The 18,315-nt window shown below is 34.1% G+C and overlaps 1 protein-coding gene and 1 long non-coding RNA gene across 3 annotated transcripts in view; one reads left to right on the top strand and one right to left on the bottom strand.

Annotated features, from left to right (window-relative positions):
• PXDN (peroxidasin) overlaps positions 1-18,315 on the bottom strand; it is a 168,529-nt gene that overhangs the window by 45,731 nt on the left and 104,483 nt on the right. For both annotated transcript variants that reach the window (XM_001381344.5, XM_056813382.1), the window contains 4 exons: positions 15,289-15,458; positions 7,793-7,910; positions 3,970-4,139; positions 2,075-2,347 (listed from right to left, as the gene is read on the bottom strand). In XM_001381344.5, the coding sequence (XP_001381381.2) occupies positions 2,075-2,347; positions 3,970-4,139; positions 7,793-7,910; positions 15,289-15,458 (731 nt within the window). The remainder of the gene's footprint in view (positions 1-2,074; positions 2,348-3,969; positions 4,140-7,792; positions 7,911-15,288; positions 15,459-18,315) is intronic.
• Positions 13,571-18,023, top strand: LOC103106236 (uncharacterized). The gene is made up of 3 exons (XR_458816.3): positions 13,571-14,132; positions 14,421-14,614; positions 16,711-18,023. It is a non-coding gene; the product is annotated as an uncharacterized LOC103106236 (long non-coding RNA).

The following is an 18,315-nucleotide window of genomic DNA, read 5'->3' as shown; positions in this document are numbered from 1 at the left end:
TTTCTGTGATACAATAAAGATAACACTAGCTCTGTAGTCAAAGAACCTGGATTAAAATGGTACATATTATCTGTATGCCCTCACACAAATTATTTAACCTTGGAACTGAGTCATCTCATCTGGAAATTGGAGGTATTGAACTAGGTGGCCTCTGGAGTCTCTTTCTGCTCCAGAACTCTGATCCTATGATAGAAGTTTCTGAAATACATACAATGACCAGAATTACCAAATTACCAGAACAAAGCAATCCTTCTTGAGGGTCATTAACTATAGCTATGCTTATATGACTATAACAGACATGCTAAGAACTATTATAATTACTTAACTGAACTAACGAACCATGCATCATCAATAAGCAGTGAACATTTTGATTGGACTAAAAGACTTCAGTTAGCATAGTTCTATGAAAGTTCTGATGCAGTGAATTCTAAAGAGAATATATAATATAAGCTCAGGGGTTTGTGCTGGAAACAGCTCAAAAGAATTTTGAAAGTCAATTGTTAAATTTTTTTAGTATGAATATTTACACTTCAGAAATTGGCACACTCTAAAAGCAGGTCTTGGTTTATCATTTTAATGACTGTCTAGATTTAAGAAAGTGTTGATAATACAGTCAAACTTAAAAGTATATTGCATACTTTTTTCTGGAGAATTCAGTTGTTAGGCATTTATCAAAATACTCTTGTATTGCTCTATAAACAGTGTTTGAGCTTATCAGGAGTACATTAAAAGGCTCAAGGAATGAAACTATCACCTGGTTGGAGGTCTGGTAACTTAAGGATAAAAGTAGCAATCACAACAACAAAAACAATAACTTGTATTTATATTGTGCTTTAAGATCTTCAAAGTACTTTATTTGAACCCTTGAATAAGTCTGAATATTTTTCATTCATACAGCAAACCTGTATTGAGTGTCTATAGCATAGAACAGTAAAAATGATATTGAATTTGGAGTGAGAAACTGAATTCAAGGGTTTGGCTTCTTTGAAGTTAGTCAATAATCAATAGACATTTATTAAGTGCCTAGTATATTATAGTCACAATGCTAACACCTATAGATACCAAAAAAGATGGAAAAGACAAGCCCTGTCCTCAAGGAGCTGACAAAGATCCAATAAAATAACATCTTTCATCAGAAGTCTTTCCCAACCCCTCCCTCTAGTGCCTTTCCTCAGTTAATTATTTTCTCTTTATCCTGTATATATTTTGCTTTACATATATTTGTTTTTATGTTATCTCTTCCACTGAGCCTTAAGTCAAATTCTGAGTTCAAATGCAGCCTCAACACTTACTAGCTATATGACATTAGGCAAGTCACTGAGGGCACTGAGTGGTTAGATGTTTTTCACCCATCATATCACTTTGTCTGTCTCAATTTCCTCAATGGTAAAATAACAATAATAAAGCAACTACTTCCTTGTTGTGAAGATCAAACATGATTATTTTAATATTTTTAGCACAATACCTGGCACAAATTAGGTGCTATGTAAATGCGTATTTCCTCTCACTCTCCTTCTAATAATGATATGTCAAGCACATTACAGAGGAGTTTCATATATGGATTGAACTAAATGGCCATTAAGAATGGTAAACTCAAATTTTGTGGTCACATTTTATTAACAATTCAGGTTGCATTTGAGTTGAGCAATGGAAGATTTGTACAGTGTCACTAAATTGAGATCTATTTATTTACCCATAACTTTAGGAGAAGGGAAGGCATTGATGGATTATTTTTAAAACACCTTAGAAAAACAAAATTAAGCATTATATTAATTTTACCTGTAAAAAAATTAAGATATATGAATATGCAAAAAGAAGTTTCAAAAGGATCCAAACTAATGCAGTAATGGAAGAAGGGCTGAAATGAAAATCTAGAGATCTGGGTTACATTTAACCCTGGAACTGTTAGTATAACCTTTTGCAAGCCACGTAAACTTGCTCAGCATTAGTTTTCTTACTGAATATAAAGCAGAAAGATAATGGATTATATCAGATAACCATATTAAGATCCATTTCAGCAATAAAATTCTATTATTTGCAAACATTTCTTTTTTCTAATTTTGATGGCACTCACCTTGCACAATGATGTATGCCGTTGCATGGATGCTATCTACATTGTTGGCTGCAAAACAAATATACTCCCCACTATCTTCCTGGATTACTTTTTCAATGTAAAGACCACCAGAAGGAGTAATATTGACACGTGGATCAGTTGGCAAGGGTGTTCTGTCACCTTTTGTCCAGGTAATTCGAGGTAGTGGGTGGCCAGTAGCACTGCATTCTAAAGTAACACTTTCTCCAACCAACACCTCTGTGTTCTGTGGCTGGATGACAAAACTGGGTCTAGCTATTCCAAGAACACGAAAGAAAGAGAAAAAGAAATTAAAGCCTTGAAACCATTTCCAATGATTTAATACACTGCTTTGTTTAAAAATTGGAATAGAAGGAAATACTCTCTTTGACACCAGTTTCATCTACCTTTGCAATGGATAATACTCAAAGGATGTCAAAAACAAAATTAGAACAAATGATTTTTTTAAGTGCCATCTTAGCTTGGAGGAAAACAACTCATTAATTTAAGATCAGATGTGGTCTGAGTTACTGTTGCTCTCTTAAAGGTCGGACCTTTCAAGGTTTTAAACATACTGCTATTCTATTTTTCTTGGCATAGCATGGAAGAACTTAATTAATTTCTCAGGAAGAAAAACAAATTTAGCAATCCATTTTAAACTATTCAATTCTATGTGAATCCTCTCCTTCTTTGAATAAATGTACAACTTTAAAGGAGACAAATTGGCTTCAGACACTAGGTGTGTGATACTGGGTAAGTCACCTAACCCTATTGGTCATTTAATGTGCCATAGCTTCAATTTCCTCTCCTGTTAAATGGGATAATAATAGTACCAATGTCACAGGGATTGTACAGATCAAATGAGATATAATTAAAACTCTTTATAAGCAAATTAAACTAACATATAAATGTGAGCTATTATTATTGTGATTTTGATGATTTCTTATTTTGCAGTGGCATAAATGGTAATGTTAAAGAATTTCTTTATATAAATTACTACCTTTTGCAATATGTTTTGTGTTCCAGACCTCCAAATGATTAAAATTACAAATAACAAAACTCTTACTAGTTTTCATCTTATATTATCTTTCGCAAATCATGACAATTGCCCGTAAACAATCCAAAAAGTTGCTTTTAAGAGTATTTAAATTTTTGCCCATGAAGTAACTTATAAATATGTGTTTTATGTGCTATGAAAAGTACATTAGCAAGTAACGAGTTAAATAGACAAAGAGTCTTGCTTCAGCAGCATAATATTCCATTGAAATGCCATAGATTATTATTATGATTATTATTATCATTGCCACAAGGCTTTTTAGAGGTAAAGATGATAATACTAACACATAAAGAGGGCAGTTTGGTGGATTATGAACCAGGCCTGAAGACAGGTGGGTGGGGGGTGGGTCCTTGGGTTCAAATATTACCTCAAATACTTCCTACTATGTGACCCTGGGCAAGCCACTTAACCCCTATTGCCTAGCTCACCGCTTTTCTGCTTTGGAACCAATATTTAATAATAATTCCAAGATAGTAGGCAAGAGTTAAAAAAAAAAGGCATGCTATATACCTTGATCTACTCTGCCCTCCATCTCCCCCCCCCCCAAGCAACAATAAAGGGTCCAAGAATCCATTAAATAATTTAGGTCCCAAACACATTCTTGTGACCAGAATCCAATGTTAAATACCTAAATGTCCAATGTACATTGGACCATAGTTGAATTGGACCACAGAATACAGCAGGTCAAACTAGATCACCTGTTTTTAATTTCCCAGCTTGGCTTCCTCAGTCTTGTGATACTAACAAATAAGCAACCTAATATGAATTAATATAATCCTGGAGGCTGGAAAGAGTAAGGCCTTGGTTAAAAAGGAAAATTGCTTAAATGATATCAGCTTACCTGGAGAACCAAAGTATCTAAGGGTGACTTCCTGAGTTTTTACTTCTCCTGCTACATTTTTTGCCATACACTGGTAAATTCCTTGGTCTGTCTCCTGAGTGTTCTGAATCATCAGAGTTCCATCATCTAACAAGTTTAAACGGGAATCTGTTTTCATACTCAGCTCGTTACTGTAAAGATAGAAATCTAGTGGGCTAACATGTTTTTAAGCACACAAGCAGAAGTGATGCTTCTAATCATAAAGAAAGACACTTGGGAATTCTTAGGGAAACCTGGGGCTAGAATCTGCCCAAATCCCAAAATGCAGTCCCATCTCAAACACTCCTCACCATCTCAAGACCACCCCTTCTTGGGTAGTCCTGTGTAAAAGGTAGTCCATAAGAAAAAGCTACATGATTATAGTTTTTGGACTAGAATATACATTCTTTGAATACAGAGACTTTTATTTCTGTCTTGGACGATGCCTTGTAGTCGCTGCATAATACATATTTGATAAATGGAATTGAAATATAGGTTTAAAAATTTTTAAATGGACAGAGATCTAGAAACAATAATAATTGCACCCAAGAGATAGAAGAATTAAAGAGATAGAACCTTTTTCTGGGACCTGGTTGACTCAAAGTTTAAAACTAAAATATAATTACAAACAGAATAAAAAATAATCATTTTGATATAAATGATAAAATTTGCACATGCTTAACTCCACCCACTCACTCACTATCACACTTTTATAACAGACAACAAATTGTTACTATTCCCAAACTAACTTAAAATACCTCCTCTGCTTACACATGTGTGATTCCCAAGGTACTTAATGGCTTTATCTTTCACATGACTTTGAAGATTACTTTAGACAGTTATAATCTATAACTGGATTCCTGCCACATTCAATTGTCTTTACACATTCCATTCCTACTTTGCTTGGTCATGTAGTTAAGTCAGCCAGCCAAGGACAAAGGAGCTATCACATATTGCCACATGGCCTTTCTTAACCCACAGATTACCTTCTTGTTTGGATGTGAATTTGTTTTAGATCATCATTGATTAGTGCACAAAAACAGAAATCACAGATTTTTACCAAGATCATGGTTTGCAGCAAGAGGTAAAAGTCTGAATGTTTAAAAAAAAAAAGGTAAGATATTGGATCTTACAGATAAGAATGAGAAAAAATATCTTTTCTAGATCGTTAATAAAAACTATTTTTAAACAGACAAAAGGTATTGTTTTTCACTTATAAAGTAAATGCAATCTTCAGTGTCTAAAGTATTATAATCTTTAAGAAAAACTACAAATAAATGAATATTTTGCTGGAAGGAAAAGTTTACATGAAAAAATTATCACTAAATATCCCATCAGGGAAAAAATTTCCTCCAGTAGATTTAGCATAAAATTTCTAACATTTAATAGGGATAAAAAGATCATTTTTAATACCTATTTTCTTTAGTTATCCCCCTCCTGTCTCCAAACATTCTCTACTGGTAGTCCATGTTACATACAAACAAACTGTCTTCTCCCCACCAATCAACCAAAGAATCTTCTGTTCCTTAATCAGTCTACTCTTGAAATGTCCTAACCTGTAGGAAGCTTTATTGCCTGATTTGGGAAATATCGGCTATATCAGATTCCATGAGTGGGAATCCTTTTATTATCCCTTCACTGTCAATTAATAAGATGAATTTATCTAACACATGCTTATGATATGATCATTTACTATAGTTAATGTAATTATTTTCCTGCCTTATTTGGTTGTTTTTGTATTATCTACATGTCCATTTGCACCCAAGTTCTTTGAGATTAAAAGTTCCTGCTTTCTTAAATAAATTTGTGTGGTTATTAATACAAAAATCAGGGTGTTTGAAGTTAATTGACTTCAATTCAACAAACATTTATTAAACTTCTACACTATGCATGGACAAACAAAAATAAAAATGATCTCTGCCCTAGAGGAACTTAAAATTAATGGGAAATACATACATGGCAAATATATGCCAATAAATACAATGTATTTCAATGTCATATGAAATAATTTTCAAGGGAAGAAAACATTAATAACATAGTCAATCTGAAAGTCTTGGTTTGGGAGCAAGCATCTAACATTAATAACATAGTCAATCTGAAAGTCTTGGTTTGGGAGCAAGCATCTAACATTAATAACATAGTCAATCTGAAAGTCTTGGTTTGGGAGCAAGCATCTAAACCAGTATTTTGAAGACTGGTAAAGAGTCCATGAGGCAGTGATGAGGAGGAAATGAATACCATAAGTAAGAGTCCAATTGGGAAAGTCATGTAGATGAGAGAGAGGAAGTTAGGGGTAAGTGATAACTAATTGGATATTTCGACTGAAATGGAAACTGTGTCAAATCTAAGTAATATAAAATAGGGGAAAAAAGGTAGGTTAGGATAAAGGCAGAGTTATGAGGCTGGGAATTTGTTTTGTATACTAGAGGCAACAGGGAGCTACTAAGAATTTTTTAATAGAGTGACAAATTTGGGTTTTAGAAATATCAATTTGTCAGCCATGTGGAGAAGGGGATCATTAATATTATTGTAATTTTGGAATGTAATTTCATAAATGTACAAAGAAGCAAAAGGTACATACATTATTTATTGTTCCTGATAACTCTCAAAATTGCTATGTGGAATTCACAGGAAAAGTCCTTTATTTTTCACAAACACTGAATTTATGTGCCTAATTTTGGGCTTTTCCCCCTATTGTGCTACTATCAAATGGGGATAAATAATGCAAACATTTAGGTCTTTGCTCTTCTCCTCTCAACATTATCCATTTGGATTTGGCTTTGAAGAACTTGCATCCTAAGATACATTAGACATAACTAGGTTTCACAAGTTGCAAAAATAATTGTAAACTATATCTCTTAGTACTTCAGGTTTCCTTTATCCACTCAAAATGCTTACTCAGAAGAGGCTATCAACTAAGAATTGACAGATAGAATCTATATGAAGATATTTGTGGATGTGGAGAGTCAAGAATGGGAAATCAAAAGGTGGTGTTTCCCAATTTAGAATTAAAGGAAATCTTTTCTAAAACCATGTTTAGAGCTTAATTATGTTTAGTTCAGGAAAAGATGCATGCAGAAACCACTACAGTCCCAGATGGATACTCAAATTTCTCCCTATATGACACCCTCAAACCTTAAACAATAAATATGGAAAGAAATCATCCCATATATTCATTTGGTACCGCTGACCTTAGACCACATAGACTTGAAAATTTTAAAGGGGAACAGAAGTCAGAGAAAATAAAAGAGAAGTTTGAGGGAAACAAATTGAATCTGAGCACAAGTAAAAGGTCTAGCTCTTCTTACCACTGCACCCAAATAGCTATAAGTAACATATTGTATTCTTGATCTATTCCATTGTATAGCTAGTCAGAGGCAATCAGTTAACAAATATTTATTAAAATTTTATTCTGTGCTAAGCACTGGGAATACAAAGTAAAACAAAAACATGGAGCCCTTATGATGGTCATATTCTGATTAAATAGAATGTATTCTACTATTTGGGGAAAAAAGTGCCTAAGAGAAAATGCACTCTAACTTAAATCAAAGTATAGTTGTTAATCTGACTGAAGATTTTTTTAAACTCCCATGAGTCTTTGCTTATAATTTCAAAGCCCTACCAAAAAAGGGCAGGAAAGATAAAAATGAGATGATGAAAAAGTAGCACCTATTTTTTTCTCTAAAGGGAAGAAAAAATGTGGGTTTTAAAAACTCAGTAAAAATGGTAGATGGTGATTGTTTCACGTGTAAAAATATTAAATATCTACTGTACTCATCAAATTATTTTTCTTCCTCCAACTTACTTGTTTCGAAGCCAAATTATTTCTGGTTTGGGATTGCCTTCAGCTCTGCAAGTGAAATAGACTGTATTCCCAGAGGTCACATCCACATCCTGAGGCTCTGATGTAATCCTTGGCCTTTCTGTATCAAGAAATGAAAAGGAAACATTACTTCCTTTAAAATTGTCAAGTAAAAGTAAATGGGGATATTTTGCCTTTATAATTTTTTCAAAAAATGTGATGAATGCATCATGTCAAATATTTTAAGAAACTCTACAAATGGTTCCCTGAACAGAATTCTAATTTGTACCATGACTACAACAAATGAATTTTAAAAATGCTTATTAAGACCAGTCTCTAAGAAATTTTATAGATTAATAAAACCAAGAAGGTTTTATAAAGTGAATATCAGATGTAATCACTCCTATTGTAGGCCCCATATTTCCTGAATGATTTTCTAGCAGCAAACCTGGAATGCATGAAAAAAAGTAAAAAACGAGATCCAGCATAAGATCACACACAGCTCTGCTGCCTTCAACAGACAAACCTCTCTATTAACTAGCTAACAGGGATAAACTCAATTTTTTCTTTCATATTTATATAACCCTTTATGGTATATGAATATTTCCTAATAACAATCCTGTTCAATAAATAGAGCTAAATATTATTACCTCTACTTCATAAATGAGGACCCAATAAACCATAAAACATTCAATTTTTATTTTATTTTGTTCTCATACTTGCTAACTTTTGTATCACATCCATCCACTTGTATTTCTCTGGATAAAAAGAATCAGGACACCAAATGAAAGGCAATTGGAAATAGCTTAAACTCTCTCCAACAATTCAAACTCACAAAACATCTCTATGCCTAGGTATAGTGATGGATTCAGAAGAAATGAGTTCAAATCTCCATTTCACTATTTACTATATGACCTTGAACCCATTATTTCCCTTTTCTGGGCAAAGCTTCATCATCTACAAAATAAAAAGTTGAGAATGAATGTTCCATTAATTAGAGATATTCCATTTCTAATTTTATACAGATATTCTTAAGCAGTAAGAATAAAAATTAATTATTACAAAACCAAGTGCCTGTGGCTCTTCTACATGAGACAAATTCAAATGCCAACAAAGAAAAAGAAACAAATTACCTTAATGAAATAATAATTAATGAAATTGTAAACACAAATTGGTGGCCAAGGACTTCTTATTCATTTCTAGTCAAATTATCAGCTATGGTGTCTACCTATTCTGCTTCTATTCTCCTTTCTTTAATGCATTCTTCTTCACACCAGGTTAAGCAGGCCTCCTTTGGAATTATTGTAAGGAGTTCTCTCTCTTCATCTTTCCAACTTATTCTTTCACTGTTTCTCCTGTAGAAATCTCTAAGGAATAGTAGGCAAGCAACTCTGCAGCACCCATGGGAGTATATGTGTGTACATATTTATACACACATGCATGTGTACATGTGTGTCCATTAGGCTCTCATTTGCTGAAATCTCAATACACATGAATTCAGGTATATACAATTGGCATTTAAAAAAATTAAGGCAGAAAAATAAATAAAAATGCTTAATTATGTGCTAAATCTTGTAAATCTTGAAATCTCTCAGACTTGTGAATGTTAAAAATTTTCCCATCGGGGAATTCTTAATTGGAACAAATTCCCTACTGAGAAACATTCCCCATTTTGATGTGAGAACTCGCCAGGATCAGAAATGGGAGGACCTCTACTCCAACAGTACTTAAGACTGCTTTAGGGGAGAAAACTCCTTGCTAAACAATGAAAGTACTTAGACCCATACTTATAATGAGGCAAGGAGTTCTTTGAGCCAGGCCTGTTTTTAGAATTGATACAATGGGATGCTAGGTACCTAAAAGGGTCGGGCAAGTTTTCTCTTGATGAGATTAGTTGACTCAGCTGTGTTTTCTCTCCTTCAGACTTACTGAGGAGATTTGGTCAACTTAGCAGGAATTTAGATGGGCAGTCGTTTGGAAAGCATCTACAGTGATTGGTAGATGTAGGGACTTAGGAGAGATGACATGGGAGAAAAACCCAGATATAAGAAAAAGCAGAATCTCTTGAGGAGAAATCCTTTTGGAGGATCTCTGATGAGGATCGCTTGGGAAGAATCTCTTGATAGAGGCTCTGGAGAAAGGCCCTTTGGAACAGTCTCTGGCTGGAAGGCTCTCTGGTGAAGTCAGCTGAGATGGAGCTGGCCTGGTGTCACTAGAATCCTTGTTTAGGCAGACCTTGTGGTGAGTGTTAAGACTGACTGATTTCTCTCCTAAGACTCAGGTCTAGGCCATATTGGCTTGAGGTCCTTCATACTTATTCCTTTCTTACTCTCTCTCTCTTTCTTTGATTACTCATTGTATTGTTAATTAAAATCTCTATAAAACCCAATTGACTTGGGTATTTGAATAATTGGGAATATTTCCCTGGTGACCACCTTATATTTGATTTTAAACCCAAGACACTGTAGTGAAACATATTTTCTGCGGTCAAATTTACTCACCCTCCCTTATATCTATCACAATTTATATCTTCCACCATTTTAACTCACTACAGTTTAAGACCTCAACCATTTTAAATCTCACAATCTAAACCATTTTCCTAAGAAGTATAAAGTCTCACAGCAATTCACCCAATCATGCTCATTCTCCAGGTAAGAAATATTAGTGTAAACTGCAACACTGTTTTGCACCAAACTTTAGCTTCTGCATCAATCTTCGTCTAGAGTTTCTGTTTGTAAAAAAGTCATGTCCATGTCAGAGCTCTACTTCTCTTTGCTTCATTAACACTCGTCATTAATAATGGCCCCAAAGTACAAGAGTGGTGAATTTGTAGCTCTGAAAAACGTAAGGAAAGTCGTAAATCTCTAGGTATGTTTGTATCAGAAATACTTACTTACTATTATGTGAGATATTCAGCTTTAAAGAAAGGCCTTGGAACATATTGGTTGCATAAAATGAGGTCTTATTATACAGTGGTACCTTGATACACGAGCACCTTAAGTCATAAGCAATTTGAGATACGAGCAGTCATGATCAGGATTTTTTGCTTCAATTCAAAAGTGAATATTTGAACCACAAGCTTCCACCACTCTCCATTAGATAGCCTGCTGAACATTCAGTTTCACAAGTTTCATGAGGCTGTCTCATTTAGTTCAGTGTTTATCTGGACATACAAGCATCTGTATTGAATTGCTTTTGCTTCCTTCCTTATTTTTGTCTTTATATCAGGCTTTTTTTGGCAAATTTCTTAACTTTTAACCATGAGTCCTGATGATGGAGTAATTGAAGGAGTTGCAGCAGCAGCAACAGCAGCAGAAGGAGATTTTGCAGGAAATTAGTTGGAGGAGCACCAGGTAGATGAGTTAGTCATTAAAGTGAGATTAAGATAATGTTGAGGATTTGGGGAAAAAAATTAAAGTTTATTGAAAAAACACACCCAGAAAAAGTTGCAACAGGTCGTACTTTGGAACTGTGTAACATTTGTTTCACACATTAATGAAACATTCTGAAAGGAAGGAAGAAACAAAGTTCCATGGAATGGATTTTGTTAAAACAGCCTCTAAGTGAAATCAAGGAAAGTGTGGCAAAACAGCCAAAATTAAATGAAGAAAAATGATAATTAAGTAAGTAAAAAAAATAGCATTTAAGTTTAACAGTAAAATTACATGTCATAAGTTATGTATATGGTCAATTTTGCTTTTAAATGTAGCATTACATTTGTAGAGAATAAGTTATGTTCAGCAATGGCACATGAAATGAAAACCTCCTCAGCCAGCATCTTCACCTGACATTGAAGGTAAATAATATTTCATAAGACAGTGTATTTATTTATATGTTTCTTATTATCTGCAAATATATTTATTTGATATTTATAAAGAACATTTTCATATTTAAAAGCTTATATATAAAACAAAAAAATATTCATGTGTTTTTTTGGGGCCAGAACAAATTACTTGTATTTCCATTAATTTAAATGGGGAAATTCAATTTGACACACAAGTAAATACTTGGCCATGGAACCAATTAAACTCATGTGTCAAGGTACCACTGTATAAAGTCGTCCCTCGCTATGTAGTAATTCCCTTATCGGGGCTTCACTGTATCATGGGGTTTTTTTAAATATATATACATATATATATATATATATGTATATATATATATATATATATATATAATTCTGTATGCTGGAGTTACACTTAATGTGGCACATTATTGACTGATGGAATGAAAAGCAACCAACCACAGCACTGTGTTCTGTATCCAGGATGCTTATTGGCTCAGTGATTGTGGGTTATAAAGCGTAGAAAAGGTTTATATATGAGTGGAAAGGGTTTATAAAGCCTTAAAAATATACATATATATATATGATAAAATAAAATCAATATAACACTGCTACTTTGTGGATTTTAACTATTGCTGGGGTCTCTGAAATAAAATCCATGATAGGTAAGGGATCACTTTGTATATATATACATGTATACATATATATGTTTGTCTCTTAATGCATGCCAGAGACTAAATGAACAAATGCTAAAGGAAATCAAAATAAACAATATAGAAATTAGGAATCAACTATATTAAAATATTTAGTATGAGGAGCAGAATAAATTTAACAAGTTCTACCTCATGTTTTTATAAGATCGTTGAATTGAAAGCTTGGAAGAAACTTAAGACATGGTCTAATCCAACCACCTCATCTTACAAAGGATGAAACAGAAGTCCAGAGAGAAGTGACTTGAGCAAAGCTATCTAGTTTAGCCATCAGCAGAGCCAAAATATGAACCCAGGATGTCTGTGTCTAAATCTTGTGGTATTGCCAACTACACTACAATGCCAACATTATTTTTCCTTTTAGACATACAGCAAACACATTTTGGAAATAGCAGCTGTCAGGCTATGTAGTGATTAAATTTTGTCAATTATAGAAGTTCAAACATGGTCTTATCAATACACTTCCTGGGAATATCCAGAGAACATAAATAAAATGAAGAAAAATGAAAAATAAACATCTTATGTCATTGTCAAGTGTCAAAACAAATCAATTTATTTACCTTTTTATTTTTGCTAAATATGACCAAAGTTGAACAATTAAGCTAATATTTCCTAGCCATTTTCTCTTTGTTTTTTATTTGTCCAATTTAAAAAATATCTTTTTTTTTTACCATGAACTTAGAATGCTAAGGACCATGAGGCCAATCTATTTGCCTTAAAGTTGAAGTCTCTTTGTATTATCTTCCTCTATTAGAATGTGAGTTCCTCAAACACAAACATTTCACTATAAAAAGAATAACAAAAATATTGTGTGGGAAACTGTGAACTGTTAGATTTTATAAAAAAAAAAAGAAACACTCGTGTGTGTGTGTGTGTGCGTGTGCGTGTGCGTGTGTGTGTGTACGTGTGTGCGTGCGTGCGTGTGTGTGTACGTGTGTGTGTGTGTGTGTGTGCGTGCGTGTGTGTGTACGTGTGTGTGTGTGTGTGTGTGTGTGTGTGTGTGTGTGTGTGAAGCCATAAGAAAATTGTGATGTCATTACTTCAGCAACTCAGAAATCAAGCCTTTCTGGGCTGTTCTGCTGCCTCCAGTTGTCAATGTTTTTTGCTTCTTCAATTACCATATGTTGTATTTACTTTTCTTTATCCATAAGAGACAAAGTGATATAGTGTTGTTGAACCAGGAGCCAGAAAACCTGAATTCAAATCCTTTCTTAGGCACTTATTAGCTATGTGAAAATGGGTGATTTACTTAAGCACTGGTGAGTACCTCAGTTTCATCACTAAATAAATTCTGGAAAATAATATTTGAACTATTGGGTGGTGAGGAAGGAGCTTTGCACACCTAAGAGACCATATAAGTTACTACCACAGTAGAACATAAGTTCCTTGAGGGAAGACTGAATGTAGATTTTTGTATCCATCCCAAGTACCTGGAATACCTCCTTATACCTAATTCAAATGAATTGAATTTCAACAGCCAATTTATAATAGTTAATGAATAAGAGAAAAGACCTCAGGACTAGGTATTATCAAGGAGTTAAAACCTCATTCATAAATGCCATATGTAATAATTAAAATAAATAATTAAAATAAATATTTCTACCCCGATATATATATTTTATAAAGTTTATTGGAAAGGTAGACAAACGTTCCTAAGAAACCTGACCACATGGTGCTTAGCCTGCCAGTCTCTTCCTCATTCCTTCCTCACCTGCCTGCTCTGTTTTTCCCTTTCAATTCTTCTGCAGTTCTCTCCCAAGAAGCCCCCAGCCTTGACTTTTATTGGCATACAGAACGTACACAGACGCAACCCAGCAGCAGCTCTGCTATGTCAGGAATGTTTAATAGACAGGTAAAGCTCCTCAGGAGGGAGAGGGGATAAACTTCCTTGACACACATATCAAATAGAAAAGAAAGACCATAAGAAAACAAAGGAAACAGAATATGTCTCTATCACAAAATGCACACTGAATACTAGTTAAGAAAACAATGAAGAAGTTTTTTCCTTATCCCCTTTAGTAGTTTCTCCCATAATATCTAGAATGGTATTCCGAATACATTGAACAGCTAATACATGTAAACCAACATTTCCTTCCAGTCTCATTTTCTATTTTTTTTTCTCATTTATGATCCTTTCCAGGTCAGACATAGTGAAACTTGAGGACAGATGCAGTATTTACTACTATAATGCTAAACACAGTTTACAACCAGGAAAAGAATAAACTAGAGGCTGTTAGAATTGGCCCATCTGTAGACAAAAAGGCATGTCAGCTGATGAATGGGAATGAGGAGCCACACAAACTCTCCACAATAATCCAAACTGGCAAACAGCTGGTAAGAGTAATGGAATCAAAAGACCTCAGTTAAATCCTCATTATACTATTCACTATCTATGTGACCTTAAGCAAGTGATTTCCCTTCCCTATCAGACAAGAGGTTGAGAACAGAAGTTCCCTTAAAATCCCTTCGTCTCTAAATCCTATGATCTCAAGATGTATCTACTTATAACTGTTCAATTATACCACTATCTCTGGATATATCTCCAAAACCTTTCTACATTTGCTTTTGATCAGTTTGTATTAGTTGCAGAAAGTTCATTTCTCTTCCTTAAATCCCAGTCCCTATAGGGAGTGCAGGAGAAGATAAGAAACTTGTTATAGTAATAATCCAGTGAGGAAAAGAGTTGAGAAATCAGTAGCAGTTGATCTCAACAAAAAGCAACTAGCCTTCAGAAAAAAAAAAGAAAGAAAAGAAAAACTAAAAGTTGTATTACCAAAAAATGACACTAAGAAAATAGAAAATTGCAATTCCTTAGGAGCTTTCTGAAATTAAAAGTAGTAACTAGATATTGTATAGAATTGTGCCTAATAGAAACATTATACTTTTGTTTGCATTTTTGGAAACTAAAACACAATCACAAATCCAATCTGGTAATCTAATAGGGCTAATTTCAGTGCTGGAGCCACTTCAGATAAACTGATCTGGAATTGTGCCAAGAAAAAACTCACCACAATTTAGTTCTTCTGGTGTTATAGTAGCCACAGATCTCCCTTGGATCCTCCTGGGATATTCACAGGTAGCAGCTGCCTGGGCATTCCCCGACTCTGCATATGTCTTTAGCAGGTCTGCCAACCATAGGATTTCACAGTCACAATGGAGGGCATTTGAATCTAATCGCCTTTGGAAGAAGAAGAAATAGCCAGTAAAAATTAATCAAAATGGCCAAGAATGGCAGACAAATATATTAGGTGTTCAAAACACAAATTTAGTCCAAACAAAAATATCACTCACTACCTTCTTTGTTCATAACCCTATGCTAGATGAGTCTGCATGATACAAAGATGTATAATGTATAAGAATGGTTCTCTGAAAATGATCCTCTTGAAAACAATCTAACTGAAGGCACATGGAAGCATGGAACATATAAATATTACAAATGGGTCTCTTCAAATTCATCTAGCTCAAAGACCTCAACTCAATGAAGCACCAGTCCCATCTCTATCATCCCTGAAAAGTATTCATCATATGTTCCACTTGAACAACTCTGGTAGAGAGAAAACTCACTACTTAATGAGGAATTCCATCCCATCTTTGATTGTTTCTAGGAAAATTCTTCCTGATGTTGAACTAAAATCTACTTCATTGTGACTACTCCTCATATTCCTTACTATGTCCTTTCCGGGGTAAAACAGAGTAAGTTTAATTCAAGTGAAATCCCTATAAATACATCAGTTTTGAAGATAACTATCTTATTCCCATCAGCCTTCTCTTCTGTACATTAAATTTTGAAACAATTCTCATGGTGGTTTTGAGTTAGTCATAGATACATAAGTGACTCTTAGAATTAATAAATATCCAAGGATTTGAGAGACAATCCAAACCCTTATTTTAGAGATAAGGAAACTGAGATTCAGGTGTTAAATGACTTGTTCAAGGACACACAGACAGTACTCATCAGAGACAGGATTTGAACACATGTCATCTTAATCCAGAGCTTGAACTCATTCTAATACACCATGCGTATCTCACCATACCATCCCTAATTGTTTCCTTCTGGATGCACTCAAACTGTTTTATATTCCTTCTTAAATATGATGTATAGAAATAGAAAAAAAGATCCTAAACTACAAGATCATAGATTTAGACCCAGAAGAGTACTGAATGCATAAAAGAATCTTGAGAATGAGAGATAACATGTGCTAGAGAGTTAAAACCATGGCTACTACCTCAAATTATACCTCCCCTAAGACTAAAGTATACAAAGCCCAAGACCCAGAGTTAGATTCCTAGAAACATCCATCCCAAGGCCAATTTTTCTATCTTAAGCTTTACCAATGCAGCCATCAATGAAAGGAATATCCTTTGTGGAAAAGTGTTTCATCATCATCATCACAAATACCAACCACCAATTTACTGTCACTTTTTGGCAGGTAAACTCAATATGCTGAGGAAGAGCACATCCTCCAAATAATCAACTCTACTACAAGCCCAGCTACCATGACCAGCATTGAGGGAAATGATCATAATAAAGGGGCAAGTTGTTAACTGCCTCTGAAATATTGCACCCCTCCCCTCTCTTCTTAGCTACTAAAGCTACTAAAGACTGGAAAAAAACAAAGTTTTTGCTACCAAGTTCTTTTTGTGCTGAACAAATCATTTACCATCTAAAACAGATATAGTTTTACTACTAGAAATGACATAAAATGAGCTATATTATCAACAGCCTTGAAACGACACCCTAAGAACCAGTGGACTTTGTCATCTATCTTGCAACCAAAACCTCCTATATTTTCTAAATTCCCATATTAAATTATGAATTCTCCAAGCACAGGGAATATGTTATTTTTCTACATTTGTTTCAAGCACTTAACACAATGCTACACACACAACTCTTAATAATTTTTTCAATCATTTATTCACTCATTGCTTCACAGTCTGACAAAAGGTTGTCAGCTCCATCAACTTATATGCTGAATTTCTTTTAAATTTCTTTATTTAGTCAATTTAGAATATTATTCCTTGGTTACAATAAACACATTGTTTACCTCCCTCCCCTACACCAACCCTTTCCACAGCCAACAGCAATTTCATTGGGCATTATTTATAGACTAAGGCTCCAATAACTTTTTGGACAGTCACATTATGCTCATTACATGCTGAAATATCACCTAAGCTATCTCCCCCATATTGTATTTGTGCATCTGATTTACTGAACCAAAGTGCAGAATTTTCATCTTGTTGCACTTTACTATTAAATATGAGAAGATCTTTCTTCGTTCTGATCCTGTCATCCAACACATTGCCTTCACCCTTTTCAGCTTTCTGAATAAATCTGAATGAATGATGAAACTGAATCTGAAAAATTTAATAGCTACCCATGCCTCTTCCAAAACTAAGGACAATGATAAACAAGCCAGGGCTATGAATATAGCTAGGTGAATACTAGAAAACACTCCCCTTCAGGCAACGCCCTTTCCACAAAATCACTATGGGTATAAATCTACCAATAGCATCTTTCCCATATTCCTCCACAAGAACATTAGTACACAAACAAGTACCTTGCTGAAATACAAATACGTTTACGGTTGTTCCCCCAAACTAGTTATTATATTAAAAAATAAAATGAGGCAAACTTAACCAAACCTTTCTTTTTTTAACCCATGCTGGCTTCTCTTCATTTGGCACTTATTTTGATAACACTATAGACTTTTAGTTCTACTCTGATGTGTATTTTTTTCTATTCAATAAGTGAGTGGATTTCATGAAAACACTCAATTGGTTCTATACTCCTTTTTATCTTCACCATCGTGCCTAACACAATTCATAAAGTAGACATTCAATAAATATTTTGTTAAATGACACACTTTAGCAATATTCACGAACAATCAAATGAAGATTAAGAATGGGGATCTTTGTGCTTAATATCTGTCACAAAGAATAAAAGGGTTAAATACTGAAATATAAATTTCTAATTAATTGTGAGTAAATACTCTTATTCTGGAAGTCTCAGAAGAGGGATATTTAAGGAGGTTAAA

The sequence above is a fragment of the Monodelphis domestica genome, chromosome 1 (assembly GCF_027887165.1).
Source record: "Monodelphis domestica isolate mMonDom1 chromosome 1, mMonDom1.pri, whole genome shotgun sequence".
Lineage (NCBI taxonomy): Eukaryota > Metazoa > Chordata > Mammalia > Didelphimorphia > Didelphidae > Monodelphis > Monodelphis domestica.
Note: the sequence above shows the minus strand (reverse complement) of the source record. Positions and strands in the feature narration are given on the sequence as shown.